At 35.3% G+C, this 22538-nt stretch overlaps 1 protein-coding gene across 1 annotated transcript in view; it reads right to left on the reverse strand.

The window, feature by feature from the left end:
- FAM227B (family with sequence similarity 227 member B) overlaps positions 1 to 22538 on the reverse strand; it is a 276142-nt gene that overhangs the window by 233576 nt on the left and 20028 nt on the right. The window contains exons 5-8 of the mRNA XM_058294176.2: positions 21761 to 21828; positions 18980 to 19015; positions 18386 to 18490; positions 15077 to 15175 (exon numbers count right to left, since the gene is read on the reverse strand). Of these exons, the coding sequence (XP_058150159.1) occupies positions 15077 to 15175; positions 18386 to 18490; positions 18980 to 19015; positions 21761 to 21828 (308 nt within the window). The remainder of the gene's footprint in view (positions 1 to 15076; positions 15176 to 18385; positions 18491 to 18979; positions 19016 to 21760; positions 21829 to 22538) is intronic.

Raw genomic sequence — 22538 nt, forward strand, 5'->3', positions numbered from 1 at the left:
GGATGAGAGAATATCACCTCCTACCTTATATAAAAATTAACTCAAGATGGATCAAAGATATAAATATAAGAGTCAATACCATAAACCTCCTAGAAGATAATGTAGGGAAGCATCTACAGGATCTTGTATTAGAAAGTGGCTTTATGAAGTTTACACCCAAAGCATGAGCAACAAAAGAAAAAATAAACGGGACCTCCTCAAAATTAAAAACTTTTCCACCTCAAAGGAGTTTGTCGGGAAAGTGAAAAGGCAGCTTATTCAATGGGAGAAAATATTGGTAACAATATATCTGATAGGGGCCTAATATCCAGCATATATAAAGGAATCCTACACCTTGAAAATAAAAAGACAACTCATTTAAAAACTGGGCAAGTCTGAGCCTCAGCAGAGTTGCAACACCTACTCTCCAGTTCATTGGATTTACCTAGATCAGCTAACAAGGAGGTGAGGATGGTCAGCCACCACAGTAAGAAACCAAGAGAGTCTACAGCAGCAAGCAGGAGAATACCATCTATTAGCTACATGGGATCTAAGACCCCTCTCCATTTAGAGGTGGAGTGGACATTGCCATTCCAGGGTCCTCAGAATGGAGGAATCAAATATAGAGTTGACTTACTGGTATTCTACAATAGAATTACTGTGACTCTAGCAATGCAAGAGATTATACTATTGATGTGGAGACAGTGGCCACGGGAGTTGCTGAAGGCAGGGAGAGGGAAAAAGAGATGTGATATGGGGACATTTTTGGAAGTCGGAGTTGTCCTCTATGATATTGCAGGGACAGATGCAGGACATTATATATCCTGCCATAACCCATTGAATGGACTGGAGAGAGTGTAAACTACAGTGTAAACTATAATCCATGCTGTGTAGCAGTGCTCCAAAATGTATTCATCAAATGCAATGAATGTACCACACTAATGAAATAAGTTTTTGATGTGGGAGGAGTGGGAGGTGTGGGGAATGGGGTCTATGGGAACCTCTTATATTTTTTAATGTAACATTTTGTGTGATCTATGTATCTTTAAAAAAGAGAGAAAAATGATTTAAAAAATAATAATTAGAATATAGGTCACCAGAAAATAGGAGGGTTACAGAATGGAAAGCTGAGGGTTAATCTGTGCAGAATTGGTAAAAAGGTTGTATGGGAATCTTTGGAAATTAATAGGAAAACATATCATGTGTTTGTAACCAGCAATGCTATTGTATTGGTATGACAGTTGTGGAAAGGAAAATCTAAAGTCAAGTACATTTTTAGAATGAAAGCTAAAAACTGTAACATGGGACTGTATAGATAGTAAAACCTCATGTAAAACACAAATAAAGGTGATATTACATATATACGACTGTTTGTAGGAAATATAAATACACATACACTAGAGAGAAGGAAAAACAATAATAGCTATATATGGAAGGAGAAACAGAGAGAGACGGAGTGGTGATGAGTTTTGTCTGGTTTTTGTTTATTATTAGTATTATTATTGGAATAATGAAAGTGGTCTATGAATGACTGAAGTGATGAATGCACAATTGTGTGATTACACTGAATACCATAGTCTATACACTTTGGATGGATTTACGCTTTATTAATATGAATAAACACTTAATTTGGTAAAAAATAAGAAAAATTTTTGTAAAAAAATAAATAAAAACTTGATTTGGTAAAAAAAAATTTAAAAATGTTTAAATAGTCACTTCTCCAAAGAAATAAAAATGACTAAAAAGCACATGAAAAGATGTTCAACATCACTAGCTATTAGGGAAATGTAAATCAAAACTACAATGAGATATCATCTTTCACTAGACAGGTGGCTATTTAAAAAAACAGAGGACTATAAGATTGGAGAGGATGTAGAGGAATGGGAACACTTATCTACTGCTGGTGGAAATCCGGAATGCTGCAGCCATTATGGAGGACAGTTTGGTGGTTCCTCAGGAAGCTAACTATACAACTGCCATATGATCCAGCAATCCCACCACTGGGTATATACCCAGAAGAATTGAAAGCAGGGATGCAAACAGATATAAGCACACTAATGTTCATAGTGGCATAATTCACTATTGCCAATAGTTGGAAACAATCCAAATGTCCAAAAGATGAGTGGATAAACAAATTGTGGTACATACATAACAATGGAATATTACACAGCTGTAAGATGGAATGCAGTATTAAACATAGGACAACATGGACAAATCTTGAAGACTTTATATTGAGTGAAGCAAGCCAGGCACTGAAGGACAAATATTACATGACCTTACTGATATGAATTAAGCAAATTGAGCAGGCTCACAGAGCCAGAGTCTGGAGGATGGGTTTATGGGAGACAGGGAGGGAGAAGAAGGTTATGAGTCAATGCCCAAATGTGCAGATCTATGATGAGGTGGAGGAGTGTAGTTGTGCAGTGGATGGGCATAACAGTGGTGCAGTGATGCTATTGGGCTATGCTGTGCTGGTCTGTGAGGGAGATTAGGGTGGGGAGGGTGGGTTGGACTGCCCATGGAAATGGGGCAAGGGTTGGGTGAGGAGTGGGTGAACTCTGGGGATTTGCAGATGTGTGGTTCAGACAGCAATGTTGGGAATGTTCTTTTGGTAGGTATGGCAGGGGAGGGTTACCGGTTTAGGGTGTTGGATGTGTGGGGCACTCAGGGAAGATTGTACCTGGGGTAGGCTTCTGGGGAGTGTGTAGCATTCATCTTGTCATGGTGTGTTGTAGCAGGGGTTGGAGACTCACATAATGGGTGGGGAAGTGTTGAACTCCCATCCTGGGGAGTCGTGCTATGGTTTCAAGTAGAGGGGCAGGAGTCTCTTGGGAGCATGGGCCATGCCTAGTTGGAGGACAGGCCAGTATGTCAAGTCTTCAATGTTGTTGCATTGAATATAAATCTGGCCCTTCAATGAATTAATCTTGCTGATTACCATGGGTACCAATGGGAGAAGGAAGGAATAGAATAGATGGAACACAGGACATTTTGGGGGTGATGGAAATGCTCTACATGATCCTGCAAGGATGGATACAGACACGTCAAACTTCATCAAAATCTATAAAAGTGTATGATCCAAAATGTAAACCACATGTAAATCACTGACCACAGTTAGTAGCTGTGTTTCAGTATCTGTACATCAATTGTAATAAATATACTATCCACACATAAAATATTATTAATAGGGGAAAGGGGTAAAGGGGAGAGGATGTTCATATATGGGAATCACGTATACTCTGTATGTGACTTTTCTGTGACCTAAGGCTTCTTTGAAGACAAGATGAAGAAATAGCACACTGGGCAAATAAATGGAGGCTGGTGTCACTGTGCATACAGGACAGCAGATCTTACACTGATGAAAGATATAATGTTTAAAAATTAATTTAATATTTTTAATTATTTCAAACTTTAAAAATTTTTTTGTATTTTATTATTTTAAAAACCATCATTATATTATTTTTCTATTAATTGTATTTAGTTATTTTATTGGCTTCAATTTTAAGGAGGTTTTGGATCACAGAAGGGTTGCAGCCATGGTAGGGGAGTATCATTGGTGTGGGATGTTGGAGATGGGGGATGTGTGGGAGGAGGTTCACCTGGGACATACCTATAAGGCATATGAATGTGTTCAAATATTCATGAGGCATTGTTGTGATGGGGGGAAATCCACAAAATAACTAAAGAAATATCAAGTTCCCATCATGGAGAGCTCTGCCACATTCTTTAATGGGACAGTAGGAATCCCCTGTATGCAGGGGCAGTGACTAGCGAAGGAGGCTATACCACTGATAGGCCCTTGATTGTGATGACTTTACTTATGAACCTTTACTTTTGAAATTGAAACTTATCATTCTATTATAGAGTGTCTAAATGTTACCTCCTGAGACCCTCCTTGTTTTTCAAATGTGGACTGTCTCTAAGCCAAACTCAGCATATAAATACATTACCTTTCCCCTAGCATGGGACATGATTCCCAGGGATGAGCTTCCCTGGCACTGAAGGATTACTATCAATCACCAACTAGCAATACAATTGGAAAAAGACCTTGACCGAAAGGGGGGAAAAAGTAAAGAAATGAGTTTATATGGCTAAGAGACTTCAAAGTGAGTTTGGAGATCATTTCAGAAGTTATGCTTATACACATCTCAGCAGGAACTCACTGACTGCCAAAGTAAATATTACCTCAAATAGCAGGGCTGTATGTGCTTTTTATCAAGAAAGGATGCTGGATTTTGTAAAATGCCTTTTGTTCATCAATGGGGATGATCATGTGCTTTTTTCTCTTCATTTTGTTAATGTGTATGACATTAATTGATTTTCTTATGTAGAACTACCCTTGCACACCTGGTATAACACCCACTTGATCATGCCATATAATGCATTCAATTGGCAGGTATCTCATTGAAGAATTTTGCATCTATATTCATGACAGAAATTGGTCTGTAATTTTCTTTTCTTGTTGTATCTTTATCTGACCTTGGTATTAGGGTGATGTTGGCCTCAAAGAATGAGTTAGGTAATGTTCCCTCTTCTTCAATTATTTTGAAGAGTTTGAGCAGGATTAGTATTAATTCTTCTTGGCATGACTGGTAGAATTCACCTGTAAAGTTAGTCTGGTCCTGGGCTTTCCTTTGTTGGAAGGTTTTTGATGACTTACTCAATCTCTTTATTTGTAATTTATCTTTTGTGGACTTCTATTTCTTCTAGAGTCAGTGTAAGTTGTTCACGTGTTTCCAGGAATTTGTTCATTTCATCTAGGTTGTCTAATTTGTTAGCATACAATTGTTCATAGTATTCTCTTTTGATCCTATTTATTTTTGTGGGGTTAGTAGAAATCTTCCCCCTCTCATTTCTAATTTTATTTATTTGTGTCTCCTCTCTTTTTTGGTCATTCTAACTAAGGATTTGTCAATTTTATTGATCATTTCAAATAACCAACTCTTGGTTTTGTTAATTCTCCATTTTAAAATTTTAATTTTCATTTATTTCTGCACTAATCTTTATTTCTCTCCTTCTGCTTGCTTTGAGATTAGTTGGTGTTCTTTTCTTCTAGTTCCTCTAGGTGTGTCGTTAGGTCTTTCTGATTTTAGCTCTGTCTTTTTTTTTAATGTAAGCATTTAATGCAGTAAATTTCCCTCACAGCACTTCGTTTGCTGCATCCCATGTTTTAATACATTGTGTTCCTGTTTTCATCTGTCTCTAGATAGTTATTTACTGATTAGCCTTGCAATTTCTTCTTCGACTCACTGATTGTTTTAGAGTATGTTATTCGGCTTCCATCTATTTGTGGATTTTCCAGTTCTCCACCTGTTATTGATTTCCAGCTTTCTTCCATTATGGTCAGAGAAGATGCTCTGTATAATTTTAATCTTTTTAAATATACTGAGACTTGTTTTGTGATCCCAAATGTGATCTCTCCTGAAGATTGATCCAAGTGCACTTGAGAAGAATGCATGTCTTGCTGTATGGGGTTGCAATGTTCTATACATGTCTGTTAGGGCTAGTTCAGTAATGATATTATTCAAATTATCTGTTTCCGTATTGATTTTGTGTCTATATGTTCTATCTATCGATGAGAGTGGTGTATTAAAGTCTCCAACTATTATTGTAGAGTTATCTGTTTCTCCCTTCCATTTTTTTAAAGATTCATTTTATTTATTTCTCTCTCCTTTCCCCTGTTGTCTGCTCTCTGTGTCCATTTGCTGTTTGTTTTTCTGTGTCCACTTGCATTCTTGTCATGTGGCACTGGGAAACTGTGTCACTTTTTTTGTTGCATCATCTTCCTGAGTCAGCTCTCTCTGCATGTAGCATCACTCCTGGGTGGGCTGTGCTTTTTTGTGTGTGGGGCAGCTCTCCTTCTGGGGTGCACTCCTTGCATGTGGGGCATCCCTACATGGGGGACACCCCTGTGTGGCATTGCACTCCTTATGCGTGGCAGCACTGTGTGTGGGCCAGCTCACCACATAGGTCAGAAGGCACTGGGTATTGAACCCTGTACCATCCATATGGTAGGCAAATGCTCTATCAGTTGAACCACAACTGCTTCCCTCTCCCTTCAGTTTTATGAGTGTTTTCATTGTGTTTTGGGGCACCATTGCTAGGTACATAAATATTTATGGTATTATTTTCCTTGGTGGATTGTTCATTTTATTAATATATAGTCTTCTCCTTTGTCTATTATAACACATTTTGACTTAAAGTCTATTTTGTCTGATTTTAGTATAGCTACACCAACTCATTTTTAGTTACTATTTGCATGGAATATTTTTTTCCATCATTGACTTTCAAGTAATTTGTGTCTTTATGTTTAAGGTAACTCTTCTGTAAACAGCATATAGTTAGATCATGCTTTTGAAAATCCATTTTGCCCTCTGTGTCTTTTGATTGGGGAGATTACTCCATTAACATTCAGTATTATACTGTAAAAGCATTACCTACTTCAACCATTTTGTCCTTTGGTTTTTATATGTCATATCCTTTTTTTGTCTTTTCCTTTACTGCAATCTCCTTTTCTGTACAGTTGATGTCTTGTGATATATCTTACTGATCCCTTCTTCTATCCTATTACTATATATTTTTATAGTACTTTCTTTGTGGTTACCCTGGGATTTATATTACACAACCTACATCTATAACCTACTAGTTTGAAGATACTAACCTTGATTCAATACCATACACCTTCTTTGTTCCCATATCCTTATTTTTCCCCTTCATGTTGATTTTGTCCCACTTTATCACTTTATATTTTGCATGTACATTATCAGGAAATATACTGTTTTCTTGATTAATTATATTCTGACTCTTAAAGGAATTAAAGAATAGAGTTGCATATTGAGAATACAATATTATTGTGTTTTCTATTTATCTTTTATTTACCCTTACTGATAGTCTTCATTTCTTCGCACTATTCCAAGCCACTTTCTCCTGTCTTTTCCTTCCAACCTGCAGAACTCCCTTTAGTAATTCTTGTAGGGTAGGTCTCCTGTTCAAAAACTCAGTTTCTGTTTATCTGTGACTATTTTAAACTCTTCCTCATTTTTGAAGGACAGTTTTGCTGAATCAAGAATTTTAGGCTAGACGTTTTTCTCTTTCATTACCTTAAATATATCATACCATTGCCTTCTCACCTCCATGGTTTCTGATGAGAGATTGGTACTTAGTCTTATTGAGGACCCCTTTTATGTGATGAATCTCTTTACTCTTGCTTCTTTCAGAATCCTCCTTGTTGCTCAAATGTGGCCACTCTCTAAGCCAAATTAAGCATGTAAATGCCTTATCTTTCCCCTAGCATGGGACATGACTCCCAGGGATAAGCCTCCCTGGTGCTGATTACTACCAAGCACCAGCTGGTGATGCAACTAGAAAAAGACCTTGAATAAAAGGGGGAAATAGCAAAGACAAATGAGTTTATATGGCTAAGAGACTTCAAAATGAATTGGGAGATAATCAGAGGGGTCATGCTTATGCACATCTCAGCAGGATCTCAGAGAGAGCCAAAGTAGATACAACCCCAGGTAGTGGTGCTCCTGAGGGCTACAGAGACATCTGGGTCCTACAGTCATGGCAGATGGCTCTGGAGTTCAGTGCTTTGCCAGTGGGCCCTACTTTGGAATTTGTGCTCCTGAGTGTGTTGGAATTGGACTCAGATATGACCACTGTAGGCATGCCTCTTCTGCCACTTTTACTGAACCTGTGGTTGGCACTGGGGTTGGTGTATGCTCAGGAGACTTTAATCTATGGCCTATCTATGTGGCAGCTGGGTTCTGAGCCTCAGAAGAGTTGCAAAACCTACTCTCTGATTCATTGGACTTACCCAGGTCAGCTAACAGGCAGGTGAAGATTATCAACCACTCCAGCGAAACAAGAAAGTCTAAAACTGCAAGCAGGAGAATTCTATCCATCAGCCATGTGGGATCTAAGCTGCCTCTCAATTTAGAGGTGGAGTGGACATCACCATCCCAGGGTCCTCAGGATGGAGTAATAAAATATGGATTAGAGTGGACTTACTGGTGTCCTACTATAGAATTACTGTGACTCTAGCAATGGAAGAAATTATATCATTGATGTGAAGACAGTGATCACAGGAGTTGCTGAAGGCAGGGAGAGGGAAAGAGTTATGATATTGGGGCATTTTCAGGACTTGGAGTTGTCCTCAATGATATTGCAGGGACAGATGAAGGTATTATATATCCTGCCATAACCCATTGAATGGACTGGGAAAGTATAAACTAAAACAAAAACTATAATCCATGCTGTGTAGCAATGCTCCAAAATGTATTCATCAAATGCAATCAATGAAGGTGTTGATATAGGAGGAGTAGGGGTGTGGGGAGTGGGGTATATGGGAACCTCTTATATTTTTTAAAGTAACATTTTGTGTGATTTATGTATCTTTAAAAAAAGATAATACAAAAATAAAACTTCTTTTGAAACAGCAAAAAAAAAAATTTCATACACACACATATACAAAAGCAAGCATGAAGACTTCCTGCTCTCTTGCCTTTGCCCTGTCCTGGTGCGGGTACAGGTGCCTGTTCCTGCTTTCTGTGCCCAGCTATCACAGTTTTTTCCCTGCCATGGTCACCACACAAGTAAAACCTGTGCATTTATAATCTATAATGGGGAATTGTAGTCTGTAAATCAGCCTCCTTTATCAATTTTCAACCTTTCCTCACTACTTGGGACCCATGATCTGTTATTTTCTCCCATTTCTCTTCCCTCCCTACCTTAATAAATTAAATTACTGGCCAAACTAAAAAAAAAAAAATTCTCTATCTTTAGCACTTGACATTCTGGTTAGTGTCTTGGAGTAGGTCTATTAGGTTTTATTCTGTATGGCATTTGTTGTACTTCTTATGTCTTTCGAGAGTTGGGAAATATTTGGTCATTGTTTCCTCAAATATTCTTTCTGCTCCCTTTCCATTCTCTTCTTCTGGGACATCCACAACATTTTTGCACTTTTGGTGTCACTCAAATCCCTGAGACACTGCTCAGTTTTTTCCTACTCTTTTCTCTATTTGTTATTCCGACTGTATGATTTTGATTGTCCTGTCTTCTAGTTCACTGATTCTTTCTGCCCCAAATCTGTGGTTGTGTAACTCTAGTGCATTTTTAAAAAGATTTATTTATTTTTATTTATTTCTTTCCCCTCCCCCCCAGCCCCTCTGTTATCTGTTCTCTGTGTCCATTCGCTGTGTATTCTTCTGTGACTGCTTCTATCCTTATCAGTGGCACCAGGAATCTGTATTTCTTTATGTTGTGTCATCTTGCTGTGTCTTCTCTCCATGTGTGTGGCACCATTCCTGGGCAGGCTGCACTTTCTTTCACACTGGGCAGCTCTCCTTATGGGGTGCACTCCTTGCACGTGGGCTCCCCTATGCAGGGGACACCCCTGCGTGGCACAGCACTCCATGCATCAGCACAGCACATGGGCCAGCTCCACATGGGTCAAGGGCTGGGGTTTGAACCGTGGACATCCCATGTGGTGGGCAGATGCCCTATCCATTGGGCCAAGTTCGCTTCCCTCTAGTGTATTTTTAATCCCTAGTATTGAGCCTTTCATCCCCATCATTTCTATTATGTTTCTTTTTATACTATCAAATTCTTCTTTATGCTCACACATTGTCCTTTTTCTTCTTTTTTTGTAGGGGGGCTGGGGATTGAAGCCTGGACCTCATAAGTGGGAAGCTGGCAGTCAACCACTGAGCCACAGTGGCTCCCACTACATTGCCCTCTTTTTGTGTGTGTGGCTTCAAAGCAAGATTTTATTGGCTCACAGGTTTTGTTTTTTTTAAAGATTTAAAAAAAAGATTTAGATTACATAAATGTTACATCTAAAATATAGGGATTCCCTTCCCCTACCATACTTTCCACATTAAAATCTTTCATTACTGTGCTACATTTGTTAAAATTGATGAACATATATTGAAGCACTGCTACTATCCATGGACTATAATTTACATTATAGTTTCCACTTTGCCCCACACAATTTTATAGGTTTAGATATAATATATAATGACCTGTATCCATTATTGCAATGTCATGAAGGATAATTTCAATGTCTCCAAGATGCTTCTGTATTACACCTATTCTTCCCTCTCCTTCCCATCATATTAATGATACATAAATGATTCACACTAATGATACAAGTTCTTCCATTGCTAGAATAATAAGTCTATAATAGAATACAAGAATAATAGTAAGTCTACTTTAGTCCATTGTTCATTCCCCAATTTGAGGATTTTGGGATGGTAATGCCCATTCTGTTTCTGATTAAGGGGAGGTTTAGATCCCATGGGCAGATGGATGGAACTGTCTTGCTGGCAGTTACAGACACTCTGTTTTTTGGGATGGGCATTGTTCATCATCATGCTTTTGTTAGTTGTCTTGGGTGAGTGCAATGAACTTGAGAATAGGTGTTGCAACACTGCTGAGATTCAGGGTTCAACTGGCATATGAATAGACTGAAGATTTAAGTCTCTGGGACATATAATTAACTAGTGCTAATTATATGCTCAAATAAAAGGGGCAGAACAGCCATGTGTAGGGAAAGTATAAATGTGTCTAACTATTAGATTGGGGAGCATATATTCCAAAGCAAGGCCCGCTGACAAGGTGGTGAATTCTTGAGATTGTCTGCCTTCTTATGTATCTATATCTTTCTAGAGCCCCCAGGAGCCCTGCTGTTTGAGGTACTGTTTACTATGGCAGTCAATGAGAGCCTGTTGAGATGTGCATAAGCATAACCTATGGAATGACCTCCCAAAACACTTTGAAATCTCTTAGCCATAAAAACTGATTTGTATTTAATATTTTCCCCTTTTGTTCAAGGTTTTTTCCCAGATGCATCACTAGTCAGCACTTGGTAATAATCCCCCTCATTGCCAGGGAGGTTAATCCCTGGGAGACATCTCGCATGCCAGGGGGAAAATAGTGCATTTATATGCTGAGTTGGCTTAGAGAGAGGTCACATTTGAGCAACAAGGAGGCACTCAGGAGGTAGCTCTTAGGCAATATATAATACTAGGCTAACTTTTAATTTCACAAGAAAAGGTTCATGAGTACAATCATCAGTATCAAGGGTCTGATGTAATGGTCTGCTCTCCTTCACTAGGCAATGCCCATGTACTCAGGGGATTCTTGCTGCTATTAGAGAGTGTTGCAGGACTCCTTAGGATGAGAATTTAATATTCTTTCAATTATTGTGTGGGTCTCCACCCACTGAGACAACATCCCATGAACACCTGAACATATTTATATGACTTAGAGGCATGCTCCAGGTGCACCCCTTCCTATGCATCCCATCACTGACACCCCACACCAGTGACTCTCCCCTGACACAGCTGTGACACTTCTGCAACCTAAAACCCCCAAAACAAAGCAAAAAATAATCAAATAAAATTAATATGAAAATAAAAATACTAAAAAAAAAAATAAAAAATGAAAAAATTGTTTATTCCTTGTTTTATTCACTGTATAGGCTTTTATGTATACTGACATTTCCTTCCATATGTTCTCCCAGAGTCTTATTTTTTTTCTTTAACTTCAGAGAAGTTTTAGGTTACAGAAAAGTCATATAGAAAATATAGGGGATTCCCATATACCCAATGCCCTCCTTATCTCTCACTCTCCCTTATTAACATTTTACATGTGGATGGTACATATGTTACTATCAATGTACAAATATTGAAGCAATTCTACTAACCATGCTCAATGGTTTACATTATGGTTTACATTTTGGACCATACACTTTTAAAGGATTTGATGAAAATTTAAAATGGCCTGTCCATTATTGCAAGATGGGGCAGAACAATTCCAATGCCCTAAAAATGCCCTATGTTCCATCTATTCTATACTTCCCTCGCTCTCCCCTTGGAATCTATGGTAACCACTAAGTTTCAATATTGAAGAATAAGGTTCATGTTACATGTAATAATACTGAGTGTTTAAAATATCAGTCTGTTTGCTTTTATTATGGACTGCCTATGTTCTTGAGGTTCTTGCCCCTCCAACCAAGAACACAGCATGACTCCCCAGAATGGGAGTTTAATATTTTCTTGTCTGTCATGTGGGTCTCCAGCCACTGAGATAATACATTATGACAAGATGAACACTTTCATATTCCATATTCACACAATCCTTTATCTCTTTATGCATATTCTCCTCCTCTCCTTGAATTTGATTTTAGAGAGTTGTTTGAACTTCTTTAACTGTTCTACATTTGGTGCCTTCTCTGAATTTTTATTTGTTCCCTTGACTAAGCCATATCTTCCTGTTTCTTAATATAGTTTGTAATTTTTTGCAATGTCTAGGCATCTGAACATCTTCATGAGTTTACTCTGAAGGTAAGTTTATCCCTTTTGTCTACGGTTTAATTGTTGACTGACTTTGTGTTAAGGATCTTCCTTGATGCTTGGCCCAACTCTTTATACATTTTTAGAATAGTCCATGTTTAAATGATTAGATTCTAGTCAAATAAAGTCAGGGAAAGTTTTGTCATTAATTAGCCTATACTTTGTCCAGAAATTTTAGGAACATTGTGCTTTCTCCACGGTAATAACAGTAACAATAATAATAACAATAATATAATAAATGCATCTACTGAACACTTCTCTATATCTGGCTACATGTAAACAAATAACTTGGCATTCATTTTCTCATTTAATTCATCCAGCAAACATATAAGGTAGGTAGTTTTTTAATTTTATGAGAGACTTAGAGAAGTCAATACCTTCAAGAACAAATAGATACTAAGTGGATAAACTTATTTTTAAAAGCTAGATCTCTTTGTTTAATTGAGTACCATATACTATTTATATATTTCATGGTTCACAAGGTATCTTGATATTCATGTCACTTTGGTACATACAAAAACTCTAAGGAAAAAAGCAGGGTATATGTTATTTTCTACCTTTTTTTCAGATGAGAAATGCAAAACTCAAAGAGATTTTTTGACTTGTCCAAAGTTTCACACTAACTAATGGAGAAGCCAGATTTTAAACCTTGATTTTCTGGATTCCAGTCCAATATTCTTCCTATTGTATCAAGCTACCACTATCTTCCAAGTCATAAGTAAAAGAAATTTGCTTTTATATTGACCATAAAGCAATTGAAATCAATTTTGAAGCCAGTATGTTGAGGCATGCTATACTTCAAGATGATTGTATATTTATTCATATTATACAATGTGAAAATTGTATACTGGTAATTAAATTGTGCAAGTAGCTCATGGTTTTATTATATTCATATTATAAAATCACTGCTGATTTCTATGGCATTATGAAAAGAATCAGTATGGTAACTATTTTTTACAAAGTGGATGTATAAATAGAACTTGTTCTTTTTATTTATCTGAGAAAGTAGCACATCTTGGAAAAGGAGCTTGCCTCACAAACTGAAATATTCCAGGGAAAGCACTATTCCCACACAATGCTGATAACAATGTGTTGCATCCCACCACATTTATTTGGCGTGTTGGGGACCTAACAGGTCATGTCATCTATCTAATTCAGTGGCTTCAAAATATTATTTTTCAATAATGAAAAATAAAATCAATGGTGAAATTTATGAAATGAAATCTCAGGTGAAATGCAATGAACAAAACGGATGAAAGAGGAACTGTTCTGGTTACATCATAGAAAAGTACCTCCTAGCTCTGGAGGTTCAGCTTTAATTTGATCCGGAATACTGAGTTGTCCCCTTGGTTCCATTCCCTAGAATACTGATGCAGCTGAATCAAATATTGCTACTCAAAAAATATAAAAAATCATAAGTGATACTGGAAATACCATTAAATTTTAACATTTAAAAATTACTAAATTATTAAATTTGTCTCAAGAAGCCAGTAGTTTCTAGAGAATATTTTTATTAAAGATAAAGAAGTTCCAATCCCTCATGACTACAAGGACAATTCTAAAAATATAGAAGATAAAAAATATTTTCGTGTTAAATATGTTTGTTCAAGATAACAAGATGTTATTATGGCCTAATAGGAGAGTTACTAGGGATATTGCTAGATTGTGTTTCCTTCAAAAACTTGTTATATATGGTTCTAATTGATTTAAGTGGCAAAATAATGTTTCCCTTTTACTGTGGGAAAGCAATTCTTCAGGATCCAGATGAAGATAAAGAATTTTAAGTTAATGAAACCCTCCTGATTGAGAATCCTTTCATAAATTTCCATAGGTACTTACTTTTGTGGAGTTGATATACCACTTCTTACAGCCTCTTTCAACTCCTAACAATATCAGAAATACAGGACAAATACTCTAGACTAGAATTACATTAATGATTCTAACATTAAGCACTAACTCAATGGCTTGTATACAAAATTGGTATCACCTATTCATGATCTGAAATTTCTTGGGAAATCTGTAAGCAATTTCCTGTGGGTAATTTGTGGGTAATTAGAAAGCTAGAGTGTTGAGTTCATCTTCAGACTTCCTTAATGGGGTGGTATACCCTTTGATACTTACACTGTGATCTCCTGGTTTACTTCGGTTTCCAGCCTTCCCTGATCCAGAGGGTACACAGCCATCACTGGTATACTTTACTTTTCTAGGCTCAATTATTCGCAAACTTAAGACATTTTTGTTGCTCATTTCCCTTCTCTTACCATTACCATGTTTCTTTTCTTTCAGATGTTGTTTCCCTGATACCTCTCCCACCCCTGCTTTTTCTTTTCAATCCCTAATCAAAGTTCTGACCTTTCTGAATCAACTGAAGACTTCTATCCAGTTTGTGGACTCCTTGTATAATTGTCACTGATTTGCGTGTGTTTTCTGTTTAGTGTTTACCAGCACATGATAATAATGAGTAAAGCTACAAACTTATTATTCACCACAACATCTCATTTCAGTAATCTTTTTCTGACTAATGAAAGATCCAGGATCTTTGAATTCCATATTAAAGTCTTAACTCCTTTGGAAGAACTCTAGACTTCACACAGGATTTCTAACATATGTGAAATACTCAAAAACTAATCTCTATGAAAGGATCCAGAAAAATATTTTTACACTAGCACTTTCTCTACTGAATGACTAATTATGCTGCAAACCAACTTTTAAAAAAAGGCATTTTAAAATTATCATTATACCTTAAATTTATGGAGAAACCACCACCAAAAGGAATCATGCAAAAGTGCAATAGAGGCTTCTGAGAGAAAATGGGTCCTCCAGATTTTAAAAAGTTTTTCCTATGGGGGGAAAAACATGGGGATAAAATTAAAATATATTATAAAATGTTAATGTAAATAGGCTTTATTAAGAGTATGGTATTCAATAGTTATAGACGAATGCTGTCCAATAGAAATTTAACACAAGCCACATAGGTAATTTTAAATTTTCTAGTAGCCTCATTAAATAAGTAAAAAGTGAGGTGAAATTCATTTTAATAATATTTTATTGAACCCAATATTTTAAAAATCGGGTCATTTCAACATATAATAAATATAAAATTATTAGTATTTTACAATCTTCTTTGGTGCTAAGTCTTAGAAATGTGCTATATGTGTTTTGTACTTACAGAACATTTCAATTTGAACAATAAATTTTCATCAGAAGTACTAGGTGAGTATTAAGATTTCATAAAATGTTTGCTTGAATCATACTTAAAGGTCTTACAATAGCTGAATCAAGTATTAGTTTCTAAATTTATACTTAAATAAAATAAAACTAAATAAAAAATTTAGTTCCTCAATCACAATAGCCACAGTTCATATACTCAATAACCATATTTGACTAGTAGCTATTGAAATGACAGTGTAGGATAGACAAAGAATAGCAAAAATGTAAGATACATGCCACAATTTCTACCCTTTCACACTGAAGAGACAAATCAATAATCAATCATGGAATTGTATTTCATTGAACCTGTTGGTGACCTAGAATCTGTCTAAACATAGTGCTCTCCCTACGCAAACAACTGATAAAATTGGCACATAGGTTAAGTTTGTTTACCATGACTACTAGAGGCTATTAGTCTATTCTTACATGGGCATATTCAATTGATCATTTTATCTTTTTATTCACTACATTTTTAAAAATACCAGATCCAGTATAGTTCACGATTCTGCTAAATGAAATCCAATATGTTTGAGTTCCTGTTCCTCAAGTACAAGTTTGCAGAAAGGACATCATGCAAACTTTTATACCAAGAAAATTATTTATCAGGTATCCTGGGTGACACTTCATGGGACACTAAGTATAGTACGTAGTGCATTGGTAATAGCTTCAATTTAGATTTAATACATTTTAATTACAAAGAACATATATAAGGTACATAAACATACAGTGAAAATTAGATAATTGAAATACAGGGGGGAAACTGAATAATATTATTTACATTATTTGGAAATTTCAAATAAAGATTTTTTTGTGTAAACTAATAGCTTGATTGCTTTAATTCTCAGTTTCACTTATGTTTAGTAATGCCAAGGCTTTTTTTCAGGAAAATTCTAAATTCTTCTAAATATATCTATATTTAGTCAAAACAAGTGTACTCTCCCAGAATTATGGGAAATTGACCACCAAAAATTAAAAAGCTGATTAAAAAACTAACGGTCCCCCCCCCTTTTGATACTTTTTTGATACAAGTACATATAAACATCACTTAAGATCTATAGATTGTCTGACTTGGAACATTATTTCCTAACATTGAGTCTAGGTTGGACAAATTATTGCTAATGTTCTTGTGAATTTTTATTTGCCTATATCTCTATGCTTGTGGCTCAGGTATATCCATAATATAGGCTGTTTTACATTCAAGTCAATTCAATAAAACTTTTACTCAGGAGCATTTATTAGTCAGTGGTATCACAATGCCCAGATACATCATTCATACACAAACTCAAAATATTCTAAACCCAGCTGCTTGTCATACGCCCCTCTGTTCCTACTTCTACACCACCAACATCTTCTGAGTTACCTATAGTCAAATTTGCTCATATCTGTACTTCTATGCCTCATCTATATAATCGCCTCATGGTATTTGTTGGGTGTATATTATATCCATGGTTAAAATACTGTTTCATCTTAGAACACAGAATGATGTTTGAATTAGAAAGAAAAAAACAGACTGTCTAGAACACTCAAAATTATTTTAACAATAATTTGTATTAATTAATTTTTATAACTATAACACTTTTTCCCTGTGGAAATTCTGGAAAACTAGAAATAATCAGAGAAAGGAATAAATATTGCTCATGACTCAGGCATAATTATAATGAGCATTTTCCACGCTTTTTATCTTCATAAATCTGTAATTTTTCTCTACAAAATTGAGATCAGATGACTGTGTCAAGATGGCAAACTAAGCCCTCCCTCTCACCAAATCCCATAAAATGTACAAGGTAATTGAAAAACATTTTAAATTAATGTGTAAAAAAAAAGAAAGAGTGCCATTACTGAAACATTCTATGTGGAGCTGTCAATTGAGGTGTTCTGCAATTCCCTAACTGAGGGGCAAGCACGAGACCCAAATCAGTTCAACCAGACTCTACTTCTTAGGACACTACACCATGATAAGAGGAGTAGAGGGACAGAAAATAATGACTGGAACTGATTCATCCTGATTTAATGGTTGATCATATATCCCTTCCTTTGAACTATAGAGGAGTAGAGTAGGAAAAAAGCAAACAACAGGGTTTCTGTCTTGAGGATAAAAAGCATCACAGGAAGGCAGGGGAGAATGAAGGAAAAGAAGGATGGGGAACAGAGAGGTGAGGAACAGATCCCAATAAGGACAAGGAAACCTAGGACTCCATCTCAGAGAGCAGTCTGAAAGGAAGTCTGCCTGGAGGGGGTACAAGGAGCATTATTCAAGACTTCAGAAACCTTGCTACTTGAATAGCTATCATTCAAGTGAGTGGCAAATCACTATTACTTACTCATTTGCTCTGCCCCTCTCCCAGCCCACTATCCTTAGCAATCACTGCCCTATGATCTAGTTACCTTTCTATGCCTGCCTACAGTTTTTCATCACTTATTTACCCTCTAAGGACACTACTCAGGAATTCCCCAGGACACTTGGAGTCTCAAAAGGAGCACCCAATGGGGATGTGAGGAAAGGCTCTTATGTTATTTCAGGGACAAAATGAGCAGGTTAAAACATACCGAGCTGACAGAGCAGAACATGAAGGGAAAAGTACCTATTACAGTCACATACCAAGACAATACACACTAGCAACCTCAGACTTCTGGTAGTAGCAGAGTCTAATACATTCTCTTCAGGTAATCAGGGTCTTATTAATAGATATTATTGATCTTTCTTGTTGTCAGGTTTAATGCCCAAAGGTTTAATCAAACCTTGTTGAACACCTCATTTGCCATTGCTTTAAATAAAGTTCAGATACAATAAGCCTTATTCTCCAAGTTTATCAAATAATAAAAATAAAATGTTTACGTACATTAAAGTTATGGGCTTTTAAAATAAAAAGATAAATTTGTTCAGCATCCAAATGTCTAGGTAGGTGAGTAAGCTCATTTGCTTTGAATCCTGAGAAGATGCAACCCTAGAAAGAGGGAAATATCATAAAACAGTAATTATTTCATGCTTCTCAGATTAGTAGTCGCATATGACCTTGGACAATAAATATTTAATTATCATTCACTAAAAGAAATAATCATTTTACTTATTTTTACTAAATTAAATGAAAAATATTTATCCCACATAAGAAAAATCTTCAGATTTCCTGCTTCTCTGAAATTAAGGAACCTGGTTTATTCACACACCAAACCCAAAAACAAAACAAAGTCACACTTGAGAACTAAAGTTGACCTATAATAAAATGATCAAGAATTTCAGCAAGACTACACAGAAAGAAATATACTAGGCAGAAAGAAAAAAAAAAGCTTCCATACTTGTTCCCAAGTCTCTCTCCCCTGGGGTCCCTGTCTATATCTACATCTATATTATTGCAGCTTTGTTTTTCACTCAGGAGATACCTTTTACCCAGCAATACCTTTGATACACAATCTGACAGAACAGAAATTTTAAATACCTCTATATTCTTCTTTGTCTCCATTTCATCTGAAAGCTGGAAAACATTTAAAAAGAAATCTTTAAAATATTAAATTAAGGAATGTTTTTATATTTCATAAACGTGTTCAGTTACCTAACTTATATAAATAATTATGTCCCACTGAGGCCTAAATGCTCTGATAAATGCTTGGAATACAAAGACAGTCCTTTCCCTCAAATTAGTCATAGTCAAGAGAGGAGTCAGGTATATAAGCAAACAAAACAAAAAGAAATCAGGACTAAAAATAAATATAAAAAAAACTACTTATTGCAGTTTGGGTTATGTGGTTAATAGACCTGAGGCAAAGTTTAGTGTTCAGAATGCTTATTAAGGACTGCTCTTGGATCAATCCTGATCAAAAAATTCCAAGAAAACATATTCCAGAATAAGAATAATTTCTAAAACATGTTAGAATAATTCACCTGAAGTTCATTTCAATAGATCCTGAAAAGGCATCTGATAAAATCCAATGGTCAAGCCAAAGTAGACAGTCCCCCAGGTAGGGGTGCTCCTGAGGGCTATGGAGACACCCATGGCAGATGGCTCTGGAGTTCAGTGCCTTGCCAGTGAGCCCTTCTTTGGAATTTGTGCTCCTAAGTGTGATGGAGTTAGACTCAGATGTGACCTCTCTACACATGCTTCTTCTGTCACTTTTACTGAACCTATGGTTGGTGCTGGGGTCGGTGTATGCTCAGGAGACTTGAATCTCTGGACTGTCCATGTGCCAGTAGGGCCCTGAGCTTCAGCAGAGTTGTAACACCTACTTTCTGGTTTGTTGGATTTACCCAGGTCAGCTAACAGGGAGGTAAGGATGGTCAACCACCACACCAGGGAACTGAGAGAGTCTACAACTGCAAGCAGGAGAATCCCATCCATCAGCCATATGGGATCTAAGTCCCCTCCCAATTTAGAGGTGGAGTGGAAATGGCCATCCCAGGGTCCTCAGGATGGAGCAGTAAAATATGGATTAGAGTGGATTTACTGGTATTCTACTATAGAACTATTGTTACTCTAGCAATGTAATAAATTGTATGTTTGATATGGAAAAAAAAAAGAGGAAGAAACCCCTTGGGGGATTTCTAGAAAATTTACAGTGGACAACGTATTTAATAGAAAATAATGGGAAATCACTTCTTCAAAAAAAAAAAAAAATCCAATGGTCAGAATTTTAAAAATTCTTTTGAAAATTAAAAAATATATAGAAAATTACAGTGAATAATATGATACTACCAGTGTTCTCATGGATGATTGCTGATATTTTAGAATTTGCCTCAAGACTATATTTTTAAAATAAAATATGAAGTATGTATATAACAAAATAGGAAGTTTAGCTTTCTTTTACCACAGTCTTTAGTTCAATTCCTGTGTTTCCCTTTCTTGAATTAGTCACTATCATTTGTGTGGTTTGCAAACCTTCCATTCCATTAAAAATAATTCTACATATAAAGATATAGATAGAGAGACAGACATACAAATATGTGAAAAATATAAAGATTTTTGAGAGTTCTTAAAATGTAAAGAAATGGTATCAACTATACATACTACTCGGTAACTTTACTTTGTTTCATTCAATGTTACATTTAAGTCCACCCAAGCTGATATATAAGAAATTAGTTAATTTCCAAAGTTTTTCTATCAACCTACCCATTCCACTTTACAATAAATAAATCAGTAAAGGTTTACAGGTAAGTTTTACCTAACTCTCAAAGAACAAATGATATTCCTATATTCAGCAAACTGTTTAGAGACTAGAAAAAAAGATGAAGCTAACTCATTTTCCGAGGTTAGTATTATTTTGATACTAAAACCGAAGATAATACAGGAAAAGATAATCATATCTTATCAAACATAGATGCAAAAATCCAAATAAAACAACAGCAAATGAAATCTAATGTATTAAAAATTACATAATGAACAAAAAGTATATCCAGAGAATATAAGGATAGTTCAACTTCTGAAAAGCTATCAATGTACTCTGCCACATTTATAGATTAAAGGATAAAAGTAGCTTCTGCTGTCATCACAATGGACTTATTCTCTCCTTTTCTAAACCAGTTAATGAATTAGAAAAAATATTATAATTTAATTGAGTTTTCTAAAAAGTTTAAAATGATGTAAAAATGACAATTATCGAGTGAGATATACATGCAATTTATCTATAAACAAAACAATCAGGATTGTTATCCTTTATCATTTGTGCTCATCTATTTCTTTTAATTTTCTAAAATGATTAGCTTAGTCTTTAATAATCAGAAAAAATAATAAAAGTTACTTTGAAATTTAAAAAATAACATTAAATGAGGTGGCTGGACTACTGGTGACATGAGATAGTTTAATATTATATACATTTAGAATGTATTTTTGAAAAGAGCTTAGTATCTGAAAGTAATTCAAAAATACATTATATTAATAACTATAAACAAAATCTTAAAAATATTTTTTAAAAATTGACAAATTAGTTCTAAAGATCATTAGAACTGTTAATTATTTTTTTAAAGGAAGTGGATAAGGGACCTGTACCTAATAAGTAATGAGAAAAAAAGTACATGAGCCTAGCTATTTTAAAAACACAGAATTAGAGATTAGATCAATAGACTAGATATAGACAGATGATAGATATAGATAGATGGATGGATAATTGATTAAAAAACCAAAAGGAAATTAAAAATATATTACTAGTGCTTATCTGTGGAATTAAAGTGATTCTATATTCTGTGAAAATATAATATTTCAAGGAAGATGAAAATATAAATATCATACCATTATTTTCTTTTTCCTATAGCTCTTCTTCAGAAATGCTTTATGTTTATCTGAATATCCATAACAACCTTTAAAAAAATGAGAATTCACAACATACCCATGTATATCCTTCAAAAATAAACACTTAAAAACTTTAAAGAAATTATATAAAATCTATTAAATGAAGTTAATTAGCTATTTTGATAAGCATAATATTAGATACACATAGTAATTTAAAGAATAACTGGAAATAATACTAATCAACATATTTTTTTCCTGAAATGTCATGTTCCAACTAACGTGTCTGTGGTACTTAACACCTCTACCTAAAATTTTACCTTAGTCCCTACCCACTGACTGAGTCCACATTTTTCAAATAGCTTAGCCACTTATATTTGGTTGTTTCATGGTCATATGAAATTCAGTAAAGTACAGAACTGTGTATCATGGCCCCATAAAAGACTATGGGGGCTTTGGAGTCATTTGTCATATAACTTAGACTTGAATCCAAGCTGTGACATTACATTTTGAGGACAATTTATACATATATATGTGTGTGCATAAAAACCATTATTTTTTTAGAGCAGTAGGAAGGTATGGAGGCAGACAGTCACATTTTGCTCTGCTTATTTTATTCTTTTACAGAAAGATGTTAGGTATAAATAGCTTGTACAATTTAGAAAAAATATTTTAAAATACAAAATTATTAAAAATTCAATAAGAAAATTTTAAAGTATTAGTGAATTTAATATTAGTGTTTTAAAGATGTCTAAGATTTTGAAAAATTGAAGCCCCAAAA

The sequence above is a fragment of the Dasypus novemcinctus genome, chromosome 3 (genome assembly GCF_030445035.2).
Source record: "Dasypus novemcinctus isolate mDasNov1 chromosome 3, mDasNov1.1.hap2, whole genome shotgun sequence".
Lineage (NCBI taxonomy): Eukaryota > Metazoa > Chordata > Mammalia > Cingulata > Dasypodidae > Dasypus > Dasypus novemcinctus.